The sequence below is a fragment of the Trematomus bernacchii genome, unplaced genomic scaffold (assembly GCF_902827165.1).
Source record: "Trematomus bernacchii unplaced genomic scaffold, fTreBer1.1, whole genome shotgun sequence".
Lineage (NCBI taxonomy): Eukaryota > Metazoa > Chordata > Actinopteri > Perciformes > Nototheniidae > Trematomus > Trematomus bernacchii.
In genome coordinates, this window is record NW_022987668.1 from 950,063 (window position 1) to 974,440 (window position 24,378).

The window sequence follows — 24,378 nt, forward strand, 5'->3', positions numbered from 1 at the left end:
GTGTGTGTGTTTGTGTTGCATTGTCTCTCACCTGGTCTGCTCTCCACGTACTGGCTGAAGGACTTCAACTGAGTTTTCCTGACGGCAGAATCCTTGTTGAAGACGACCGGGCTGCGCAGCCTCTCTGTCGCTCTGCGCAGACGCTCTGCTCGCAACTCCTCAGCGTTATTCTGTCCAACACAGAGAGGAAATGTGGTCAAGCATTGATTACGGTTGTTGCTTTATGTCACAGGAATACAAAAGTATGTTTAACAGATGTAATAATACTGAAGTATAGTATTGAAGGTGTTTCTCTAAGACAGGGGTGTCAAACTCAATTTCAACTCGGGCCACATTAGCGTTGCACTCAAAGGGCCAGTTTTATATATAAGACTATAAAAATACATATATAAATATTTAATATATATAAAATAATGTATTATATTACATAATTGCCTCTGCATTGGATTATTATTGGATAGGGTAATAACTTCATAATTAACTACGTCTGAAAGCAGAAGTGAGAATGTCACAAAATGATTTAAAAAGAAAAGCCAAATTCTGGAAAAAAAGTCAGATTCTGAAAAAAATGCTAATTCTAAGAAGAAAAAAAAATATTTAGAAGAAAAAAAAGTTAAATTCTGAGGAAAAAAATGCAAATTTGAGATGCATTGTGGGACATGTAGTTTATGGGCAACGTGCTTCTGTAAATCGGCATGTAACCGTATAATAAACATATTATATTCTTTGCAAGCTCTTGTGGGGCCACATGAAATGAAGTCACGGGCCGGATTTGGCCCCCGGGCCTTGAGTTTGACACCCCTGCTCTAAGACCTTGAAACACATAAGAGAGTAGGGATAATATGCAAAAAGGTAACAGAATCACAAATGGTGCCATCAAAAAATGTCACTGCAATAAAATAGAGGCAATAGTGTACATGTACAGCCAGTGATGTCTTTTTTTCTACATGCACAACGTGAAATAGGTGCTATTCTAAAAGGATAAAAAGAAAATGAACAGTAATTTCCCACACACAAATGGAAGGAGTTTGTTAACTTCCAATTATTGACTAATCAGCCATTAGTCTGCTGCCTCTCCACATCTCGTCTATTATTCTGTCAGCCCCTACCAGCCACTTAGATCTGCTCTCAGGCTTCTATTAGGCATCCGGTTCAGGTTTTCACAGCGCCTCTGTGATTACTGTGACCAAAAACACACACACCCCATTAGTGCACATGTTAACACGTGAGTGCAAACACACTTACTGCCATGCCATGAGATCAATCTGGTAGAAGTTGATATGTTAGCTTCATTGTGGTTTGCTTGAACACCTCTCTCCCAACGCACACACACAATCACACACACTCTAATTTTCTCCCTCACTCATGAGAGAGACAAAAAGCAGGCAATTAACTTGACTTTCAACAAAACCCCGAGCCAGAAAATATATTCAGATTATGCAAAATGCAAAAAAAACGCTATTGTTTTCAAAGTGAACATGTGTTAAAAAGCTACACGCTCGCTTCTCCCACTATCAAAAAACGCCGTGCAGGAATGCTTTATTACCAGGCCTCCAAATGTGCCAAGCCGAGTGGAAAAGAAACCGACTCGGGCTAAGATTGACGTCGTGGCAACGCTAATAAGACGGCGAAACGTGTAATAAAGTCGACAATTAGGGCAAACATGTTCCACTGCTTGAGACGGAGGGAGATAGTCAGGCAGGGCGTGCGGAGCGAGGAGAGCTAATAGAGACAGAGAGGGAGGGGAACTCGCTGAAGACAAGAGTTGTTAGTTTAGCTTCAGATTATTGACTTTCAAACAATGTCAGCAATTAGTCTGTTCTCACTGTGTTTCGTCTATTAGTCTGTCAGCTTCTACCAGCCACTTAAAACCTGATGTCAAGTCGAATAGGAGAGGGGCACATCTGTTAATGAAGTCCCATGTATAGAAAATGGCCAATTAACCATTTAAAACACAAGGCTGGATGTGTGTGTGTGTGTGCATGTTAACGTTAATGGCAGCACAAGGAATCCCAGTAAAGTAGATTTAAATGACTGATTGCAGGAAAAGTGAGGAGGGGAAAACATCAGCACTTTAAAGCATTTCCTGTCAGCTTCTGATTCCTGAATAAAAACTCATTTGGATCTCTCCATTTTCCAATTAATAGTGACACAAAATAGATCGAATGGGAGGGATGAACCCCTCTGTAATGGTCACACATGCAGAGCACACAGTGACATGTGTTCTCTGCTTTTAACCCATCCTAGAACCAGGAGTCTAGTACTAGGAGGAGTGAGCAGCTATTGTACAGCGCCCGGGGAGCAATGGGAGTGTCAAGTGCCTTGCTCAAGGGCACCACGGCAGGGCAGGAGGTGAACTGGGACCAAGTAGCAGTCCACACTCCATATTTAGGTCTGGTCGGGGACTTGAACCGGCGACCCTACGGCTCACAGTCCAAGCCCCTACTGACTGAGCCACTGCCAGACAAAATGTGTTGTTCAGGACCAAATAAATCATTGAACAGCAACTCATTTCACATATATTCAGTTATTTGGAAGAAGGCCAGTCTTTTTTTAATGAAAGAACACTTTAAATACAGACAAGTGCACTTCCTTTGATTGAATTGGGTACTCTGCTTACGTCCCATCATTATATACAATAAGATGGACTAAATCTGTTTATCAGAAAACCACAAAGGTCATCCTCTTTTCATAGTGCTTAAAACAATCAATGATTTGTGTAGTTATGCAATGTATTAAATACAATTATTTACATGAGAACTTTTATTTAAGGAACACAAAGTATAGTATGCATTATAAGTAAAATGGGTAAAGCAAAAAACACTGTGAGGGTTCAGAGTTTCAGTTCCATATCAGCCACTGAACAAAGTATACTGACAGTGCGATAAGTTGCCTGGATGAAGTCCATCCATTTGATGAATATTTCACATGTTTGTTTGCAGAAACAGTGTAACAAACACTGATAATTGGATGTCAAAGGATTTATTGGATTAATGTGGCTGTCCTTGTCATATATCCAGGAGAAGGATTTGTGTTTTTAATGCATTTCAGTTTGTTGACTAGTGAAAAACTGCAAGCCCCTGCAATATCTACAGGGAACTGTTGATTTAGCAGGAGAGTAAATCCCCGGGGAGACTGATTAGGACCCGGAGGACGAATACCCAATTATTACTTATTGTTTAACTGTTGGGAACCACACACACACACACACACACACACACACACACACACACACACACACACACACACACACACACACACACACCACACCACACACACACACACACACACACACACCACACACACACACACACACACACACACACACACACACACACAACACACACTCACACACACACACACACACACACCACACACACACACACACACACACACACACACACACCACCTCTTTCCTTCTCTCTTTTACTCTCTCTGGACAGCCAGATATTGGGGTGTCCTCCTCCCTCCCTTTCTCTCCCCGCCTGTATCTCTATATCGCTGCTATCATCGTGGGTGCAGTGGTGATTCAGTGCTTTTGGTGTGTGGTTTGTGTGTGGTGTGTGTGTGTGTGTGTTGTGTGTGTGAGTGAATTGTGCATGTTGGGGGGCAGCGGTGACTAACGTTGCAGTCTGCTGAGCGTCGCATGTCCTTATCGTGCGCTACCCCGAGGCGGCGCATACACACAATCACTAATGAGAGAGGTGTGTGTGTGTGCGTGTGTGTGTGATGTTCCTGCAGGTCGTTCCCTGCCTGAAGGACTTTGGGATGCCCAACTCCTCTCGGGACAGGACAGTTTATCCTTGATGGTTGATTTTAAGGACAGAAAAAGTCAAGCAAACTGCACACACACACACCTATATATTCTGCATACATTCATTGTCAAAAAGCGTAGGATAGCACAGAACTGATATTGTTTTGATACTTTTGAAGTACATTCACCTAGTGCAGCTTCCCTTTTATATGGTGTTGGGTACTATTTGCGCCAAAAATGGAGATACATTAGAGAAGTAGTACATTACTTATAATCCTACTTGGATCGAATCAAAAAATTATCAAATCAGACACTGCAGGTAAAATAATTACAAATATTACACATGACGCGGCACTGAACACACTTTTGGGTACAGTGTTTCAGATAGGTCCCACCAAATGGCGATTCTACTTCTGTGAGGGTCAAGCGGTAACTCGTGCACACACACCAATCACACACACGCACACATCAACACACAACACACACCAAGAGTTCCCGTTAGCCGGTAATTACCGGAACAATGGACCGGGTAAAATATGCTGAAGTCCGGCAACTCTAAATCTCTCCGGTCAAAATGTCCGTTCAAATAATTTTTCCCTTAGCGCATACCGCATCAGTTGCGCCACTTATGTGACAGACAAGAAATAGTATGGTGACAGACAAAAGAGTATGTTGACAGACAAAAAATTGGTCAATTCTAATGTCTAACACTTAATGTGGGAGAAAGAGATGTCCTGTATGGGTTGATTGTGCGTTGATCTGTTGGTAATTGCCTCGGGGGTTCCGGTGGGCATGTAAACAAATGCATAATGCTTGCGCTATACTTTGTGGCCGTCATCCAGGTTGCATTAGCGACGCTTTATTTTTAGGTGTCTTTTAACAAGCAGGGTAGTCCATATCATTAGCTAGAACTAGCTAGATCTGATCGTATGGACCATAAATGCGAGTAAAGTCTAATCTGACAGGAGAGAGAGATCGGCTGCTGCTGACGATTCGACACGCAGCTCTGCATGATCCCCTGCAGCGGCGAGCAGAGCAAAACACACTTCAGGTTAGAGAAATCACACGTAGCTATTTTTAATTACCCTCTAAACTACCTAAACTAGTTATAGATATGTTTAGTTTTACTGTCGGGTCACTCATTACTGGATCCGCGAGCTGCATGATACTGACGGGCTGTCAGGAGAAGGAGAGAGCGCTTCCGTTTATTATTCCGATCCCAAGCGTTTTTGTAAATTACTGTACACTTTTGAATAATGTAGTTAATCTACTATAATTAGTTTGTTTAATGTCGAATCATATCAATTTGTTTTAAAAGCTCAATAAATAACAAAGAAGACCTTTAACCGCACTTATCTAATTTTGTCCGGAAAGATTTCAACTTAAAAACGGACATGTTGACCCGGCAAAAAAAATATTCTAACGGGAACTCTGACACACACACACACACACACACACACACACACACACACACACACACACTTCTTTGGCCATAAAGCACTAAGCCTTTTGGGCTTTGAACCCAAGAGGGTGTTTATGTGAATCGATGATCAAAGACACCCTGTGTCGCCATAAGCACAGAGGGTTTACCTTGTACTGACAGCCACACACTCTCACCTTATTCCACTTGACATTCAAAATCAATTAAACAGATGTTAAGAGCGGCCGACTACTTGTTGTTGACTCAATATTCACATCAGAAGATACACACGTGCAGCAGCACCTCTTCTCCACCTCCTGACACACAGCGGCTGTGTGAAAAGGTCATAGTCAATAGAAAGGACCGGAACATGTTATGTAGAGCATTATGATGACAGTGTGTGTTTCTCTGTGGATTTAGACAGACTCATATGGACACGAGAGGGATAAGCAATGGTCTATCATGAAGTGGTCTGACTGACTGATGTGTACAAAGGGATCCGCTGGATGACAACCGGGTCGATAATCGGACCTGATTGATTGGACCTGACCCGTTTGATGGTGTGGAGGGAAAGCAATTGAGACAGAGAGAGCGACTGAGAGAATAAAGATTGAGACAAAATAGGGTTTTTTTAGTCAATTAAGAGGGGTTAAAAAATTAAAATATTTCCTACCCACAGTATTAATAAATATATGAACTGTTTTTTTACTTTGCATGTTTTATTATGTTTTTTAGTGGCTGTTTTTTTTGTTTATTTCATTCTCTGTTTTTCAAGTAGTGTATTTGTATTCTAACATACTCCCAACCTTGAAAACCGGCTCTAAATTAAGCCTTTTCTAAACTTCCAAGACCTTGTATGAACCCTGATAAAAGAAGAAAGAGTTGTGGAGAGAAATAAAGCACGTAGAGATACTCAGTGTGTTGTTTGGGTGAGTGTGTGTGTTGTAGGAGTGAGTGTGTGTGTTGTAGGGGTGAGTGTGTGTGTGTTGTAGGGGTGAGTGTGTGTGTTGTAGGGGTGAGTGTGTGTGTGTGTAGGGGTGAGTGTGTGTTGTAGGGGTGAGTGTGTGTGTTGTAGGGGGTGCGTGTGTGTGTTGTGGGGTGCAGTGTGTGTGGTGTTCGGGGTGCGTGTGTGTGTTGTTGTGGGTGGTGTGTGTGTTTGTCGGGTTGCGTGTGTGTGCGTGTGTGTGTTGTGGGTGCGTGTGTGTGCGTGTGTGTGTTGTCGGGGTGGTGTGTGTGTTGTAGGGGTGTGTGTGGGTGTCTTTTCCTCCCGTCCTTCTGCAGGGGCCCGTGGAGGAGGCGGAGGCATGGGTGGGGAGGAGATGTGGAGGACGGGATGAGGGGAGGTGACTCTTCTCTGGCTGGGGCTGACCTCCACCAGCTTCTTCGCTTTCAGGTCCACATGCTTACTGTTTAGCCTGGAGATACAAATATTAAATAAGTATAAACAGTGTACTTTATGTAAATATCAGAAGTACAATCAAACATTATAATATTAAAAAGTTCAGACTTAGAAGCAAAAAATATAAATACTGTACCCTGCACGTCACATACTGTGAATACAAATGGTATGAAATGTAATAAAGAACAGCAATAGAGAAGATTATTAAGTTTGGATTCATGAACACACTCATGCATGTCATTAAGTGTTTATTGTTCCATACTTATGGCATTTCTGCCGGGAAAATAAAAAAATATGAAAACTTGAAACTTGAAAAAATGTTATTAATTATAATGACAAACTTCTACAAGTAAAACAAAACAAATATTTTCAAATATTGACTTTTGAGATACTACAGCAGGGGTGTCAAACTCAAGGCCCGGGGGCCAAATCCGGCCCACGACTTCATTTCATGTGGCCCCACAAGAGCTCTGAAAGAATATAATATGTTTATTATACGGTTACATGGCGATTTACAGAAGCACGTTGCCCATAAACTACATGTCCCACAATGCATCTCAAATGTCACTTTTGTTTCAAATTTGTACTTCTTTATTTTGACTTTTTTTCCAGAATTTTGCTTTTCTTTTAAAATCATGACATTCTCACTGAAGAGACTTGCAATTATTTGCACTAGACTTCTGCTTACAGACGTAGTTAATTATGAAGTTATTACCCTATCCGATAATAATCCAATGCAATGTAATATAATACATTATTTGATATATATTAAATATTTATATATAGTCTTAAAGTTACAACCGGCCCTTTGAGTGCAACCATAATGCTGATGTGGCCCGTGATGACATTGAGTTTGACACCCCTGTAGTACAGTATGTGATTGTGATTTCTCATTATTTTTAAGTGCTTTTTTTAAAATATTTGTATCATCACATTAGTGGAAATGGATTTCCTTATTCTCTTTCTCAGGAGCAAACATATCTTTACATTCATTCTAAATAATCTTCTTGTCCTTTATAGCAATTTTCAAATCTCTACCTAACTCCCTCCCCTCATATAACCGTCAGACCTAACCTCCTCACTTCCTTTAACTCCATCCTCCCTTCATATTTTTGCTCTATTATTTATTCTTCCTTTCCCCTTCCTCCCCACTCCCTCAGGTTCTCTCTCTGCCTTCCAGTCGCTGCGTACGGCTTCATGTTCCAGGGAAACCACTGCCAGACCAAACCACTGCACTGAGGAAGATGAAAGACAACCGTTTCATGTGTCACCTCCCTCTGTGACACACACACACACACACACACACACACACACACACCACACACACACACACACACCATCACACAACACACACACACACACACACACACACACACCAACAACACATCACACACACACACACCACACACACACACACACACACACACACCACACACACACACACACACACACACACACACTACATCACACACACACACACACACACAACACACAAACACACACACCCCACACACACTACACACACACCACACACACACACAAGCAACACAGGCAGTGGGGTTGATTTACCTGGGATGCAGGAAAGTGATGACAAATGTGAAGGATGGAGTGCAGTGTCAGCTACTTTCGTTTTAACAACAACATCCATTTCTTTCAAGACTACATAAAAACATACCAACAAAGAAGAAAAAAGAGAAAACACACATATGGCGGAAAAAGCGCAGAGATACTGAGCTTCAAAGCAGCAGAAAGCATTTTTCTGTTTTCATGTTTGCTTCTTCTGGTCCCTCACTGTGCTCTCACCAATCTCACATCAGCAGGAAATTGAGGAAGAAAATAAAATAATTAAAATAATAAAAAAACAAACTAATTAGTTTACCTCTGAAGATTTGAGCAAATGCTTTCCTGAAGATATGATTTTATTTTTGTCAGGGGAGCACTTTTCAATTTATTAATTACTACTTAAAGAAGTTTCTCATGAAAGCAAAAAAAACACCAACAACAATATGGCTGCACTTAACACATGTACCCTGTAAACTAGTTTCGCCAGAGTGAAGCTTCCATGTGTATGCAGCCAATAGGATGCAGGGGTTAGAGGGGGCAAGTGAATAGAGATAGATAACACATAGTGATGAACATTAAGAGAGACAGCATGCACTTTAGGAAGATACTAAAAAACAAAACAAGCTTAAGTGTGACTGTGAGTCAGTGAGTAAAGCTTAGAGGGCAGTCTTTTTTAACAAGACTAGGTTTTAGTTATTCTAGCGTTAAATTCATAAGGCGTGTTTACTGTGACGAGATAGAGTGGGTTGTCAGAAAGACACACCAAAAGATCCGTTTCACTTTTTATAAGGGACATTGTAGGTAAAACATTTTCCCACACCACACCGCTCCTCCGCTCCCTTCTCTGGCTTCCAGTAACTGCTAGAATCCACTTCAAGACACTGGTACTTGCGTACCATGCTGTGAATGGATCTGGCCCTTCCTACATCCAGGACATGGTTAAACTGTACACCCCAGCACGTGCACTCCGCTCTGCATCAGCCAAACGGCTCGCTGCACCCGCACTGCGAGGGGGACCCAAGTTCCCATCAGCAAAAACACGTTGGTTTGCTATCCTGGCTCCAAAATGGAGGAATGAGCTCCCCATTGACATCAGGACAGCAGAAAGCTTACACATCTTCCGGCGCAGACTGAAAACTCATCTCTTTCGACTCCACTTCGAGTGATAGAATTACTAACAAAGCACTTATATACTAATAAAGGACTGGCTTATCTAAAGCTAGTTGAGTAGCACTTGAAATGTGTTGGCTCTATGAAACCTGATGTACTTATATGATTCTGTTTTCTTCAAGTTTGTATCTTCTTGGTCGAATGCACTTATTGTAAGTCGCTTTGGATAAAAGCGTCAGCTAAATGCAATGTAATGTAAAAAATAAATATGGAGCTAGTACATGGGGGTGATACTTCTGATATTAAATGTATGATTAGATTAACCTTGCAAAGTACAGTGATGTGGCTATTTGACACTGAGTAGTTTTTCGACTTTATACTTTCGTGAGTTTTGTTGCTGCAAATTAAAGACTTTATAATCTCAATTATAGTTAAGATCTTTCCCATAAATGTAGGAGTTATTTTCTTATGAATTGTACCACTTGTTTGCCTGTAAATGAAAGCCTTTAACCATGGAAATGAAGCTGGTATTTCTCAGAATATTGCCCCCTACCCAGGATCCTTTATAAATTGTTTTACCCACAATGCCCCTGATTCGCCGTTGTGTGTCTGAGAGAAATGACCCATGTAGAAAATACACAAAAGAAAGTCCTGACAGGTAAAGGAGTTAGTTAGAAAAAGACAAGACAGTGAACCATGCAGCACCACACAGCCACAGCCAGTGAATTTTACCCAGAGAAGTTAGCTCATAGTTGGGGTTAGTAAGCTCCAGATGAAGGGGGGTGCTGGAGGTGGCTGGAAGGTTCTCCTCCAGAGGCAGCGGGTTAGTAACCAGCGCAGAAGCAGATGTGGCAGCAAAAGTATCATCATCACCACCACCACCACTAAGATCGAGCTGCTCTTCCTCCACCCTGCCCTCTTCCTCACCCCTTTCACCTTCCCCGCCATCATCATCCTCAAATGGACTTCCCACTCCATCCAAAACATCTGTGGGTGCGGGGGGGAAGGGAAATAAAAAGGGTGGTGGGTTATGGAGACAAGGAAAAGAAAGAGAGAAGGAGTAAAAGACAGGTGTTAGTTTGTGTTAATAGTAATCTGTTGGAAAAGTACATGTATGTTAAGTGACCCTATGTAGTACAACTAAATGATACTCTCAAATAAATCATGTTTTCTCCCCTTGAGCATTCCAGTACACTTGATGTGATAATGACTTGTTTTATTTGCAAATACATCATCACCGAATGCACGTCTTTGCTGGATTGCTGCATTCAATTGCGCAACTTCGTTAATAAATCTAAGGCATCGGACTGCACCTGAGAGACAAGGAGGGTCTTTGATTGATTGGCCTCTGTCTGTCAATAGGTTCCTATGCATCAGCGCACAAATATCTGACACACAAAGTAAAAGCGAGACCTCGGTTTAATTCCCCTCATTCAAAGATCTGTTGCCTGCCTTTTTTGTTCCAGATAAAAGAGGTAGGGGGAAACAAAACCATCCAAAACATGAAAGCAACATATTCCATTAAGTCTCCGGAGAGGCTCAACGGAAACAACAGTGTCCCCACATTAGGAACAAAAGAAGAAGAAAACATTTAGGAGAAACTCAAATGGAGTCCTGAGCTGCATGGATAACCCACCATGGATTAAAAGAAAACAATCAGTAAACAGCGGCTGACATTGCAGGCTCCCTCCTCTGCTGTTTACTAGGTGGGTGGAGAGGCCGAGAACAAAGAGAGGAGGACGGAGAAGCAAAATAACAGCATTTCCTGCTTTTTCTAATTTGCTAGCTGCGATGTGAAGCGTGCTCGCGAGCGCTGCTCCTGCGTGGCTGGCTGAGGCCTAATTAATGGCACGCCATGGTGATGGAGTTTGGAAAGTTTCTTTGCGGGCAGACACTTGGAGGGGGCAGCCCGAGCTGCATTAAAGGAGCGTGAATGGTGTTGAGGGGAGAGAGGGAGAAAGAGAGAGAGAGTGTGGGGGCTAGGATTAGCCGTTCTGCTCGGCAGGCCTTGTGTATCACAGCCAACAGCATTTCTCTCTTCTCCTCACCTCCTCTTTTTTTCTGTACTTTCCCCGAACTCCATTTTTAATGAGATCAACAATTAGAGCAATTCATAAAAGCTGAAAGAGAGAGTGCTCCTCTCCCTCTCCCTCACTGTCTCTCCTCGTCGTTTTACCTACAAGTCGCTGATCTCCCTTCTTGATGTTTAGGGTTGAGACGTTTTTCATTTCTTCGCTCATCTCTGGAAACCTCCACTTCTTAGGCTACAGTTTATTTTACTAACCTATGTATCCTTGTCCCCGTCTCTCTATACATAACTCCGTCACAAAAGCTGCAACCATTAGTGGATTCATGAACTAGTGGGTTGATAGAAAGATCATTCCATTTCAGTCCTTTTTCTCTGGTTCTTTTGAATTGATAGGAATGTATACTGTTCTCCGTTTATATTCTAGTAAAATAAGAATTTGGAGTTTGGGGGATTTTAACATTGTCGACATCACTGGAAATTCAACCTTAAAATGTTGGCATTTTGACATTATATAACAATTATTTTATTCCAATTCATCGAGAAAATAAGAAATAGCTTTTTTGATAATGACAATAATCGTTCATCCGCAATTTCGCAGTCTCTTCATTTCAGTACACTTATTTCCTCACCTTGATCACAATCTCACGACTCATAATGCTTTATCAACTCTTCACACTCTTCATCACCTTCCACATGCTCACCTGTCATTTGCATTCAGAGCACAGGATCTACCTGAAGAGAACGACTAAAGGAGGGGTGTAATGTGGAGGCATCTGAAACAATAATGTCCTAATAATGGTCATTATCATAATAGCCCCAATTTCAAGGAAATGAAAAGCAGTGGGAAATGTACACGGCAGCGGTTGCTTCCCCTGCAAGCCTTCATTAGAAGTGTTTGGTATTTTGAGCATAATTTGTCCGCACAATGTGTCGTGTTGATTAACAATTACTGGGCGAAACAGACGAGGGAGGAGTCGCGGGGTAAATTGCTGCACTGAATGTGAGGGTGGTGCATTTTAGACCCGTGGCCGTTGTCAAATGACATTTTTGTTTTTCTCTGAGGATTAGGCAGAACCCCTTTAGAGAGCATAATGGAAATGTGTAAGTCGTAGCATGTGTGGATGAAGAAAGTGAGTGTATGTCAAAAGCAGCGGGACTTTTCTTTTGTGTTTTTGTTAATGAGTATTAGGGAGAGTTATGATTGTGGGCAAGTGTGTTTGTTTGTATATAAGAACTTTTTAATACAACTTTGAAAGTATGTGTAAATAAGAACAGGGTGTCCATACAGGGTATGAGTTAATGTTTACGTGTGTGTGTGTGTGTGTGTGTGTGTGTGTGTGTGTGTGTGTGTGTGTGGTGTGTGTGTGTGTGTGTGTGTGTGTGTGTGTGTGTGGTGTGTGTGTGTGTGTGTGTGTGTGTGTGTGTGTGTGTGTGTGTGTGTGTGTGTGTGTGTGTGTGTGTGCTGACCTCCAGCAGGGATAGTCTTGCCGCCCTTCCCTCTGTCAGTGATGTCCAGGCTCATGTCGGACATCTTGACTCCGGACCGAGCCTCAGCGATCAGCTGCCGGGCTCGTTCCCTCAGCTGCCTCCGTCGCTCTGCATCGCGCTCCTGCACACAGAAATGTATGATTGATTATTAAAAAAGAAACGTGAAGAAAACCATTTGAGTCACTCTTTTACAGGTACAGGTACATTTTATGACATCCAGAGAAGAAATCATACAGAATGAAATCCCTAATCTTTAATAAAGTGTGACGTAATAAGAACAACTTGTTTAGAGAAAGCCAAAGATATTAACATGTAGTCACTATCAAGTGTTGGATCAAAATCCTTAGTAATAATAAGGCATTTGCATAAAATGACTCTGATTTTAAATGTTGAATGAATATTTATCAAACGCTGGTGTAGCCATCCAACTCCAGCCCACTTTATTTTTCACAATCTATTTGATCCAAATACTTCAGGATCTGAGTCAAAATTATAGAGAGAAGCTTCTTTACTTCATAAACATTCTTTGAGTACATGCACCGGCCTGCAGATAGCACACAAACCAAACAACCACATTTATTTTGTAAAGAAAGCAGTACAGTAACTGTAGCAGCCTGAGGTTAACAAAACAGGTATGGTTCAGAAGAAAGGAGCAGATTTTGAGCTTTATTTCAGCCAATCCATTAAAATTAGCTTCTTAACACTTCATATCATTAGACACTAAATGCATGCACACTGTAGATGGATACGACAATATACGTATTCATTCAAACACAACATAATAAAACCTTCACAGACACTCAAGCTACCACGAAAAAACATCTTGGTGCATTATGTGTTTAGGAGTGTATAGATAGATACACACACTCACATCATCCTGGCACTAGACATACAGTATTGAGCCGTCCCCATCAGAGTACTGGCAGAAATGCCATTTTCAGGACGATCCAATCTGATCTTACCGATAGCACCGGGTAACACACACACACACACACACACACACACACACACACACACACACACACACAAACACACACACCTCACACACACACACACACACACCACACACCACACACACACCACCACCACACACACACACACACACACACCACACACACACACCACACACACCACACACACACACACACACACACACACACACACACACACACACACACACACACACACACACACACACACATACACACACACACACACACACCACACACACACCACACTACACACACACTGAATGCACAGGTCCCAAGTACATACGGTAAACAGGCAGAAACACCTGTTTATATCTCACTACACTGCCTACCTGTACATGCTAGATCTGATTTCAAGATTTGATTTTTAACCTATTAAGTACAACACCGAATTGCACCATCCTTCCTATCAACCCTATGCACGTATACCTGCTAGGGCTCTACAATCTCAAAATGCCGGTACTCTGACTATATACAAAATAAATACAACACAAGTAGGTGGTAGTGCCTTCTTCCAATACACATTTGAGAGGCTATTTGAGGCAATTCATAAAACAGGGACCTTTAAACCTCACATATATATACTCAGTGTATGTGAGCATGGTTATGAATATTTACGGCAATTAACTTATTTTTTTTTTTCATCTTAAACTGCACTGTACATTTTATCCATGTATTTTTTCTTTTAATGTTTATTTTATTATCTTTTCTTTTTAATGACTGATTTTAAATGCCATTTTCTTAATGTCTTCCATTTTTGTAAAGCACTTTGAATTGCCTTGTGTTGAAAGGTGCTATATAAATAAACTTGCCTTGAAAAAGCAGAAGTGGAATGGAGTTATGAGACAGAAAAACTATTTAAAAGTGTTCAGGCTGTTCAGCAATGATATTTCTAATGCCGGTGTTGTGGCAGCTGAAGAGTTCGAAATTAATTCTGGATGAAACAGCGAATAGAAATTGTGTTTTGAACCCTGCCTGCATGATTGAACTAAAACAATAGAAGTAAAGAGACGCACAAACAAAACTAACTCAAACTCAATATTGCACTCGTCTTACACAACTTAGCATTAACACACACAACACCTACAGTACACACACTCTCTACAACTCCACTTTGCACCCCCCCTTCCCAAATATACACAACCACATATGACCCAAGGGAGAGTGAAGCTGCATTTCTCCGTCACTGTTCTCCCTCCCTGTGGTTTCCTGTTAATCAGGCTTCTCCATATTGAGGCAGGGGTTTTAGGGCTGGCCTATTGAAGCCACCCATTTATCCATTAACAAAACAAGCAGCGCCCGCTAATGAGCTACATCTCTCCATTTCCATGTCAATTGTTTGTTTGTAGCCATTGTTAGGCTGGGACAATGGGGCTGTATTGTAAATGACAGCAACCCTAATGCACTCTGTGAATGTGTGTGTGTGTGTGTGTGTGAGAGAGAGAGAGAGCCCAAGGGGATGCCCTCAGGGAGAAGGGAACACACCTTAGAGAGAGACTGATAAAGAGAGAGGGAGAGACAGACAGACAGAGAGATAAAGAGTGAGGAGGGGAGCAAGAGGAGAAACTGTTGGTGAAATGGCTTGCAGAAAGATATGGAGTATTAAAGGAAACTGGTATTTCCCTGCTATCACTCTAGACAACAAAGGATGGATTTATAATTTGAAACAAAATGAGAGTTGGTATCCAAACTTTCTATAGTTCAGCACTTTCCAAAAACAAGTTAAAAAGTGTTTTACAAGACAAAACAAAATACGGCAGTTAAAAAAACTGTAAACATCGTTTTATAACAAACTTTTTTCAGTCTTTGTCAATTGTTGAAAACAAAAAAACAAACATAACTGACAATCAGTTAAAAGGTAGGGTCAAGCATGACAACTAGATTACCTGGAGCACGCTTGACGTCAGCTGAGAGACCTCAATGGTTTAATTTGAGGATGCTGACAGAACTTTGAGCCAAATGTATTAATTACAAGTTTTGATTTATTCCACTGTAGGGCATAATTGATGTAATTGGAAAATGAGAGGACCTAACATTGAACCCTGATGAACACCACAAGACAAAGTACTGATTGTATACTCATTCAATTTATAGAAAAAATACAGTGAATACAAAATGTTCCATCAAATCATAGTCACTGATTTGTGCCAATCTCTTCTGTTAAATGTCTGGGGTCTTGTTTTTTTAACCAATTTTTTAGCTGCCCCCTGCCCTAAAATACCTCTTTGGAGAAACTTTTTGAAATCTTATAGTTAATAGGTTGAGTATTTATTTTGGGACACACTTGTCTTGTAGTCAATTTCTCTCTCTGAGTTAAATGTTCTGTTCAAATTAAAGACCATAGTAGTGTGATATTAATTACTGGGTGAAATGATTGCCCTATAATCACTATATTAAGTCACAACATACATATGAATTCTGTATTTTCTTCCTTATACTTTCAGTGTTGTTTGATTCAAATATTTCTTTCTTCCCATCCTCACTTTCTTCGCTCTCACTTTGTTTTCTATGCAGGCTTCTCCTTATGTTTGTAATTGCAGTATGATAAACAGTAATTTCACTTGTGGCCTTGTGGCTATGGACTAGTTCTGATATTCAATCTGGCCTTTACAGATATGGGTACAACTTCCAATTTAAGTGTGCCTGTGTGTTGTGTGTATACTATATATGTATACACACACACACGCATACATCTCGGGCCCCAACACACTCCAAAAGATCCTGCTGCATTATTGTTGTCGGACATTTTGGGGACAGGAAATGGGAAATTGACTTTGCCTATCCAGAGGCTAGGATTAACGCTATAGAAAAATGCATCTGACTAGCGCCTAGCTCAGTCAGCTACAGAGCTGCTGATTAGAAAATATGAAAATATGTTTGGGAGGAGAGTGGAGACAGGGAGCGGAGAGGCTTTTTGTTGCATAAACGACAATGTGTGACATGATGTAGGTTACCATTTCTCTGTGGTGATTTTAAAAACAAAATAGGTGTTCTTTGAAGATGTAATAAGTCGGCTACATACATCATTTTGCGTACTTTAAAAAGTCCTTCTTTTTGTCGGACCTGTTGAGATTTGATGTTTGTCACCCAATTGTTACTGACAATGAAAATTACAACTTTCTTTTAAAACCTGTTTAGTAAATAGGTGAGACTTGTTGTCCGAGTGGTAATAAAAAGCCATCTTGTGGACATTACGCTAAAACGAAGTCATGATCACGACTACTGTTTTCCATCTCATAAATTGGCAATAGATTTGACATGAAACAAGGTAAATGAACACACAGTCCTTTTATTTGGCAGCCGAGAACTCTAACAACCAGGATGTTAAAGCCATGGGGACGCAGCTTTAAAAAAAAAACAACGCTCAAACCCAACCAGACGCGTCGGTGCATGATCAAAGCCAGGAGCAGAGAAAGCGTGTCAGCTGGTGGTCAGTGTGTAGCTCCACTTTAAAAAAGAAGACTCAAGAGGAGAAGAGACTTTTCCTTTTAAATGGCGACAGCAAGAACAATTGTGTACTGTGTCTTCCATTGACTGCTGGGAACCTCCAGGGGAAGAGAGGCTAAACGGTTGAGTGCGAAGCTGAGACAGAGGGCTCCTCTGTGGGCTTGGCGTCGGGGTGAGGACCCCTCTCCGCTCTGGAAGCTCTGTTTGAGCAGGAGGAGCAGGTTGTCGCCTTGGTTGCTCTTTTCTGGGCGAGAAGAAAGAGCACGCACCACTGGTCATGTACAGAGACCTGGCGTGGGCACAGAGTGATGCCACACACACACACAATCACTATCTAAAAGGGTCTGCCAACCTCCCAGATAGCCAGCCAGTCTGGCAGTCAGTCATGCAGCTCCAGACATTTGTCATGACAGGCTAATTCACAGTCAAGGGGTGCTTTAGGTCTCTATCTGGTCCACACACACACACACCACACACACACACACACACACACACACACACACACACCACACACACACACACACACACCACACACACACACACCACACACACACACACACACACACACACACACACACACACACACACACACACACACCTACACACACACCACACCACACACACACACACACACAAACACACACACAACACACACACACACCACAACACACACACACACACACACACACACACCACACACACACACACACACACACACACACACACACACACACACCACACACACCACACACACACCACACACACACACACACACACACACACACACACACACACACACACACACACACACACACACACACACACACACACACACACACACACAGTGCCAGAGTGATGATCCAGGCAAAATGCAGGTAGAACTCATTTTTAGCCACAAACACACAGAATAAACTATATTCATACATATTTGTTGTTTTTGATTAAATAAAATGAACATTGTTGTTATAGCAATCAATGGATCTGCTGGTGTCCCTATGTCAGCTTTAAAAAGGTGTTTGATAGTAAGGTCGGAGATATCAACTTTCTTTTGTGGCAGGAAGAAAGGAGGTTTATGGAAGATGTGGTATTCAGTTTGAAAAGAGTTTTCCAATTGACTCAAATATTTGTGTATTTTAATAATACCCGCAGGTATTGCGAATAATACAACAATGATATGGGCATATTTTCAAAACATTACCAAATATATACATCTATTATTTTGCAGGGCCTTACTGCTCAAATGTTGGAGAAGAAAGAGAGAGAGTGAGAGAGTGTGAGACAGGGAAAGAGAGGGATAGAGAGAGAGAGAGAGAGAGAGAGAGAGAGAGAGAGAGAGAGAGAGAGAGAGAGAGCTTATCGGCTGGCTCCAGACGGAGTGCGCGGATCAATGAGCGTGCGAGGCGCACAGCGATCAATGCATTTGATAAAGAATTAAAGAAGAGCCACTGTACATGGCTATCAAAGAACCAGGACACGGCCTAATTATGATTCGACGGGTGCGTGCCCATGATAGGGGTCTGTCAGTGTGTGTGTGTTATTTGTACATAAATATAAATATCTGAGATGTCAGGGTGGAAGTGCGGGCTGTATACTGTGTGTGTGTGTGTGTGTGTGTGTGTGTGTGTGTGTGTGTGTGTGTGTGTGTGTGTGTGTCTTGATTGTCAGATTGTGTGAGTGTTTTTTCAGATGTCATGTTGCTGTGTTTATGATGTGCATATGGGATTTTCCTAAATGTAACAGTTTAAAAAAAAACTAAGCTAACTACTTATTTTAGTTTTATTATTTGTGTTAATTTGGGTCTTGTACGCATTTTAGTATCCTGTTTGTATTTGAATAAATGTGCTATTTATAGTCATGGCACAAGTCCACACCATGTATTTGTCCTTATAAAATAAACAGAAAAATAACATGGTGACCCTGCTACAGCAGCACATGGATGTAAAACACTTGAAATAGTGTGAATAGAGAATATTGTTTGTACTTGAAAGAATAAAACAAATATTGATGTGTGTCCGAATTTACAGAACAAAAGGTGTGTGTGTGTGTGTGTGTGCAATATCATGCTGACATTTTTTGAGCAAATATGTGTGTGTTTGTTTGACTTGTGAAGTGCTGTGTAACTGTGCTCTGTCCTCAGCATTGTGTGTGTGTGTGTGTGTGTGTGTGTGTTGTATTGTAGGACAGGTAGAACAGGTAGAGTGAAACATGGAGAAGTCGTCACTCAGACAGGGGAGCATGGGAAGGTTTTGCCCTTTAAAAAGACAGGATAATTACCGGAGAGACAGAGAAACAGAGAGAGGGGGAAGAAAGAGATGGAGAACATGAGCTGAACTTTGTGACAGCGTGTGACAGGAAAACAGAAGAGCTTCATTCCAGGAAAAAAATCCAACAAGTTGATTTTTAGATGCAATATGGGCTACTGTTAATTAGATGAAAATCATGCAGAGCTACTTTTGAAAGAAGATGATGAAGAAAGAAGTAAAAGTAGTGAAAACTACATTTAAGGTTAATTTGGCATTTAAATTAATTAGATTTGTTGTGCATATGCAAACTGTAATTTAACTGTGGCTTGTTTTTGTCAGCTTAAAGGTAGGGTAGGTAAGTTTGAGAAACCGGCTCGAGATCGCTAGAATTTGAAAATACACAACCGGAGAAAATCTGCCACTTCCTTACAGAGCCCCTCATCCAACACACACGAACGCGCACATGACCAATGAGGGCACGAGATAAGTTTGTGCACAGATGGAAGGCTGACAGGCAGGTAGGCCATCCAGTTATTTTAGCCGGGCCGGCTTAGATGATTGGTCGTACTTTTTACAGTATTACGGCTTCCACAGATGACATTTTTTTATGGATATTTTGTCAAAGCACTTAAGATATTCATTGCTATCGGGATGTTAAGAGCATTACATGGAATATAACAAAAAGTGTATCTCGAGCCGGTTTCTCAAACTTACCTACCCTACCTTTAAGAATTTAGTAAGCTTTTAAGAAAATCAGGAACTTCATCTCAGGTGCAGGAACCTAGTCCCAGAGGGTGTTCATGGCCAAACGTTCTAACAGAGAGGAGTTTGAGCAACACAAAGCTCAAGAATGCTACAAATTGTGACGGGCATCTATTCAGACTGCATCCTGGTACTTACAAGTGTTAACAGGAAGTCAAAATATTTTTTTATTTTAGCGACATTAAAATCTTTTGTAACTGATATCTTGCACAGTTAAGAGATATAAGATTTCTCAATTTTTTAATATCAATTTTCAATTGTTGTCAATTGAAATAAAAAGTTCCTAAAGTTCTCCTTTCCTAGATGCAGTGTAAACACAAATACAAACGCAGACATTTGGTCTTTCTATCCGTCTAAAGTTTTTGGACTATTTAGTCGAAAAGTCCCACATTTACAAAACCACAATAAGATGGCAAAATAATCACGCCTATCAAATGTGTTTTCCATTAAAGAAACAAACAGGGAGAAAGAGAGCAGGGCTACAAAGTGGACATGAAAAACATTTGACACTTCCACTTGGTCAAACGTGAACACGAGGCATGTGATCATTTGTCAAAGAGAAGGAAAAGAAAGAAAGAAAGAGGTGCCCAGAAGAGGTATGCAAGTGTGTGTGTGCGTGTGCGTGTGTGTGTGTTACAACTTTCCTCTCTGATGGCTTGATCAGCTCTTGTGATGCAATTGAGAGAGCTGTCTTTCTCTTGCTCGTTAACACAGGCATGGACACACACATACACTTCAAAGCTTTTGATCTACATCCCAGCCACGACACACACACACACACACACACACACACACACACACACACACACACACACACACACACACACACACACACACACACACACACACACACACACACACACACACACACACACACACACACACACACACACACACACACACACACACACACACACACATCACACACACACACACACACACACACACACACACACACACACACACACACACACACACACACACACACACACACACACACACACACACACACACACACACACACACACACACACACACACACACACACACACACACAGTCCAAAGAAACTGCCCACCAACCTATTTAGTTTCATTAGAGGCAGATTCTTTAAAAAAAAAAAAAAAAAGGAGAGAGAGCACAAGATAAAAGGAGGAAGGGGGTGAAGGAGGAGTGAGGAAATGAGAAGAAAGGGACGGCAGCCACATTAAAATGAGACCTGCAGAAAAACTATTACTGCTGAGAGAAAGTTGAAAATGAGAGAGGACAGGAGGAGGGGAGTAAAGGACAAAGTGTGGACAAAAAAGCAGAGCAGACAGAATTTGCATTTTCAAAATAGAGATTTTTCTTTTATGTATGCTGCAAGGACAGCCCTTCACTGGGGGACAGCCCTTCACTGGGGGACAGCCCTTCACTGGGGGACAGCCCTTCACTGGGGGACAGCCCTTCACTGGGGGACTGCCCGAACACACATACTTTGCAATTAGAATACTTATGGCGCATTTCCACTGCAGGGCCTCGCACGGCTTAGTACGGTATAGTTAGGCCTTGTTAGGCCAGGCTCACTTTATGCTGCGTTTCCATTACAGTTTAGTACCTGGGGCAGTAACTATAGTAACGCAGTGTAGGCGGAGCCGTGACGTCATCTTCAATGAGAAACACAAAACCAACATCAGCCGTTAGCTGTTAGCACTCAGAGCTCACAGCTCCTCATATCTGTTCAGAAACTAGACAAAAGTGAAACAAGTACAAACCACAGACTGTCTGTGTCATGGCGAATACAGTCGCTGCTTTATTTATGTCTGTAGGCCGTTGTTGTGAGTGTGGACGGTCGGAGCATATACTGCGTTAGCTTAGCCAATCTCCATTCAGAAAACACGCATTTTAAAAGGTTTTCCGCCTGCCGTCTGTCTGCAGACTTGTCAAAGCATTAATTCATGGTTTTTACTAACTGGTATCAGTATGTTGTTACTTCGGCATCATTTTGAAACGTGTATTACAATTAAATCACGGTCAAATATGTTCATTTTGTTGTAGTTGTAGCCCCCTTGCCAGCGATTCTCTCTCTAGTTTAGCATACTCAACCCGGTTGTTGGCCCGGAAAGAACCTCGATTTTGGAGAGCCAGAAAAGCTGTGAAAAAGTACCCGTTAGCCGGAACTACCCCTAGTGGAAACACAACAAAAAACGGGCCGGGTTTGGCACGGCACGCTTAAACCGTGCTGCGCGCTGCAGTGGAAATGCGCCATTATATTCTTGCGTTGTAAAATTAGCAAATACTTACAGGATTAAGTAAGATTAGAAACGGAAATGAATATGGTAAAAAGAGGAATAAGTGTACTCTGTGTTCTGGTATTTGTCTGGTTTAAGAATTTCATTTGCGAACCGCGATAAAGAAATACTCCCAATAAATAAATCATGGCAAACCTCAAATATCCAGTTAGGGAACATTTGAGCTTGATTTAACAAAAACAGAGGAATTTGCTTGTGAGCTAGGAAAAACTTGAATAAAGTTGTTACCTTTAATGTTCATTATATCGTTCCTTTTATTATCCAGGTGGACTTTACAATTATTGTTTTGTTCATTTTAACTAAAAGTGATGGGTTAAAGCTGTGCTGCAACTTCATTATTTGTATTTTAACAAATGGGTCAAAGTATAAGAAAGTGTTTTCAGATTTTCATAATTACCGGTATCTGCAAAATATTGGGAAACATGTTTTTAGTCCCGAAAATGTACTACTGTTGGCAAGTATGCCCAACTCTCATCACTCACATCACACTGTGTCTTTCTCTTGATAAGTTGGCTGTCTGAATGTGTCACCTCTTCAAATGTTCTTTTCACTTTCCACTTATCTCGTGTTCATCAATCAGGGCCAAAAGCCAGGTAACAATTAGCCTGTTATGAATGCATATTTGCATATATTTGTTATGATTACTTAACTGATCATGAAATATGTCTCTCATTTTGGGAACCTTGAGGAATGCAGGAGTCAGCCAGAGGACTTGGAGTAAATGAGGACATGAATGCAGTTAAGTCAGGATCAGAGGACAGACAGCAGATGGGAGTCGATGACAACACCCACAGGTCACAAAAGCAGAGACCCAGGAGTCCCCTCCACTTCAGAAGAGGAGGAGAGGGGGGGGGGGGGGAGGAAGAGGGGGAGGAGGGGGTCGGGGTGCTGGTCGGCAAAAATCAAACGGGACCCAATTATAGGAATCACAACGAGTCAGTGAGCAGGGGAACTCTCTTACCTGGAAAACACTGAGGCATGTGCGTGCACTCACACACGCTCTAAAGAATGCAAAAGCGCACAGGTGCTTTATAATTGCAAACATATTTTTTTTGCAAAGAAACACACACACACACACACACACACACACACACACACACACACACACACACACACCACACACACACACACACACACACACACACACACACACACACACACACACACACACACACACACACACACACACACACACACACACACACACACACACACACACACACACACACACACACACACACACACACACACACACACACACACACACACACACACACACACACCTAGTGTGGATCCTGATAATTAGCTTGGCCAGGCCGGTGTGAAATTACTGTTCTCATCTGCTAATGGATGAGAAGACCTGAAGCGACTAGACACACACACACACTCTCACACACACATATACAGGCTTCACCATTTAAATAATAACAGTTGGAAATACTAAAAGAGTTAAAAAAAACACAAACAAAAACTGGGATGTCTCTTAAGAAGCTCAAATTAGAGAATACATTCTTGGATTTAATATTTTTTAGGGAAACTCATTCATTTCCCACCAGGCTGCTGTGTGACTAGGGGTTGTGACATTACAAGACATCTGCACTATGAAGGCCACCTATGAGGAAGAGGAGGAGGAGGGCTTAAAACAATTAGCAGTACTGCTTGTCCATTGAAGACCACAGAGAAGGACAGACAGCGCAGCATGATGGAGAGAACAGGATGACGACATGAGAGGGAGAAGCACAGATATACAAAGGAGAAACCGACAGTGAGTGAATAAAATAGACGGACACAAAAAGAGTGCGAATGAGGGAGGGAGGGAGAGAAGACAGGGAGGGAGAGGAAGAGAGGAAACTGAACCTGTGACCTTAGATGAAAGAACCAGTCA

At 41.6% G+C, this 24,378-nt stretch overlaps 1 protein-coding gene across 1 annotated transcript in view; it reads right to left on the bottom strand.

Annotated features, from left to right (window-relative positions):
* ehbp1 (EH domain binding protein 1) overlaps positions 1–24,378 on the bottom strand; it is a 155,468-nt gene that overhangs the window by 41,686 nt on the left and 89,404 nt on the right. Inside the window, exons 16-19 of the mRNA XM_034135961.1 lie at positions 12,743–12,884; positions 9,963–10,233; positions 6,441–6,589; positions 32–172 (exon numbers count right to left, since the gene is read on the bottom strand). Coding sequence (XP_033991852.1) covers positions 32–172; positions 6,441–6,589; positions 9,963–10,233; positions 12,743–12,884 — 703 coding nt within the window. The remainder of the gene's footprint in view (positions 1–31; positions 173–6,440; positions 6,590–9,962; positions 10,234–12,742; positions 12,885–24,378) is intronic.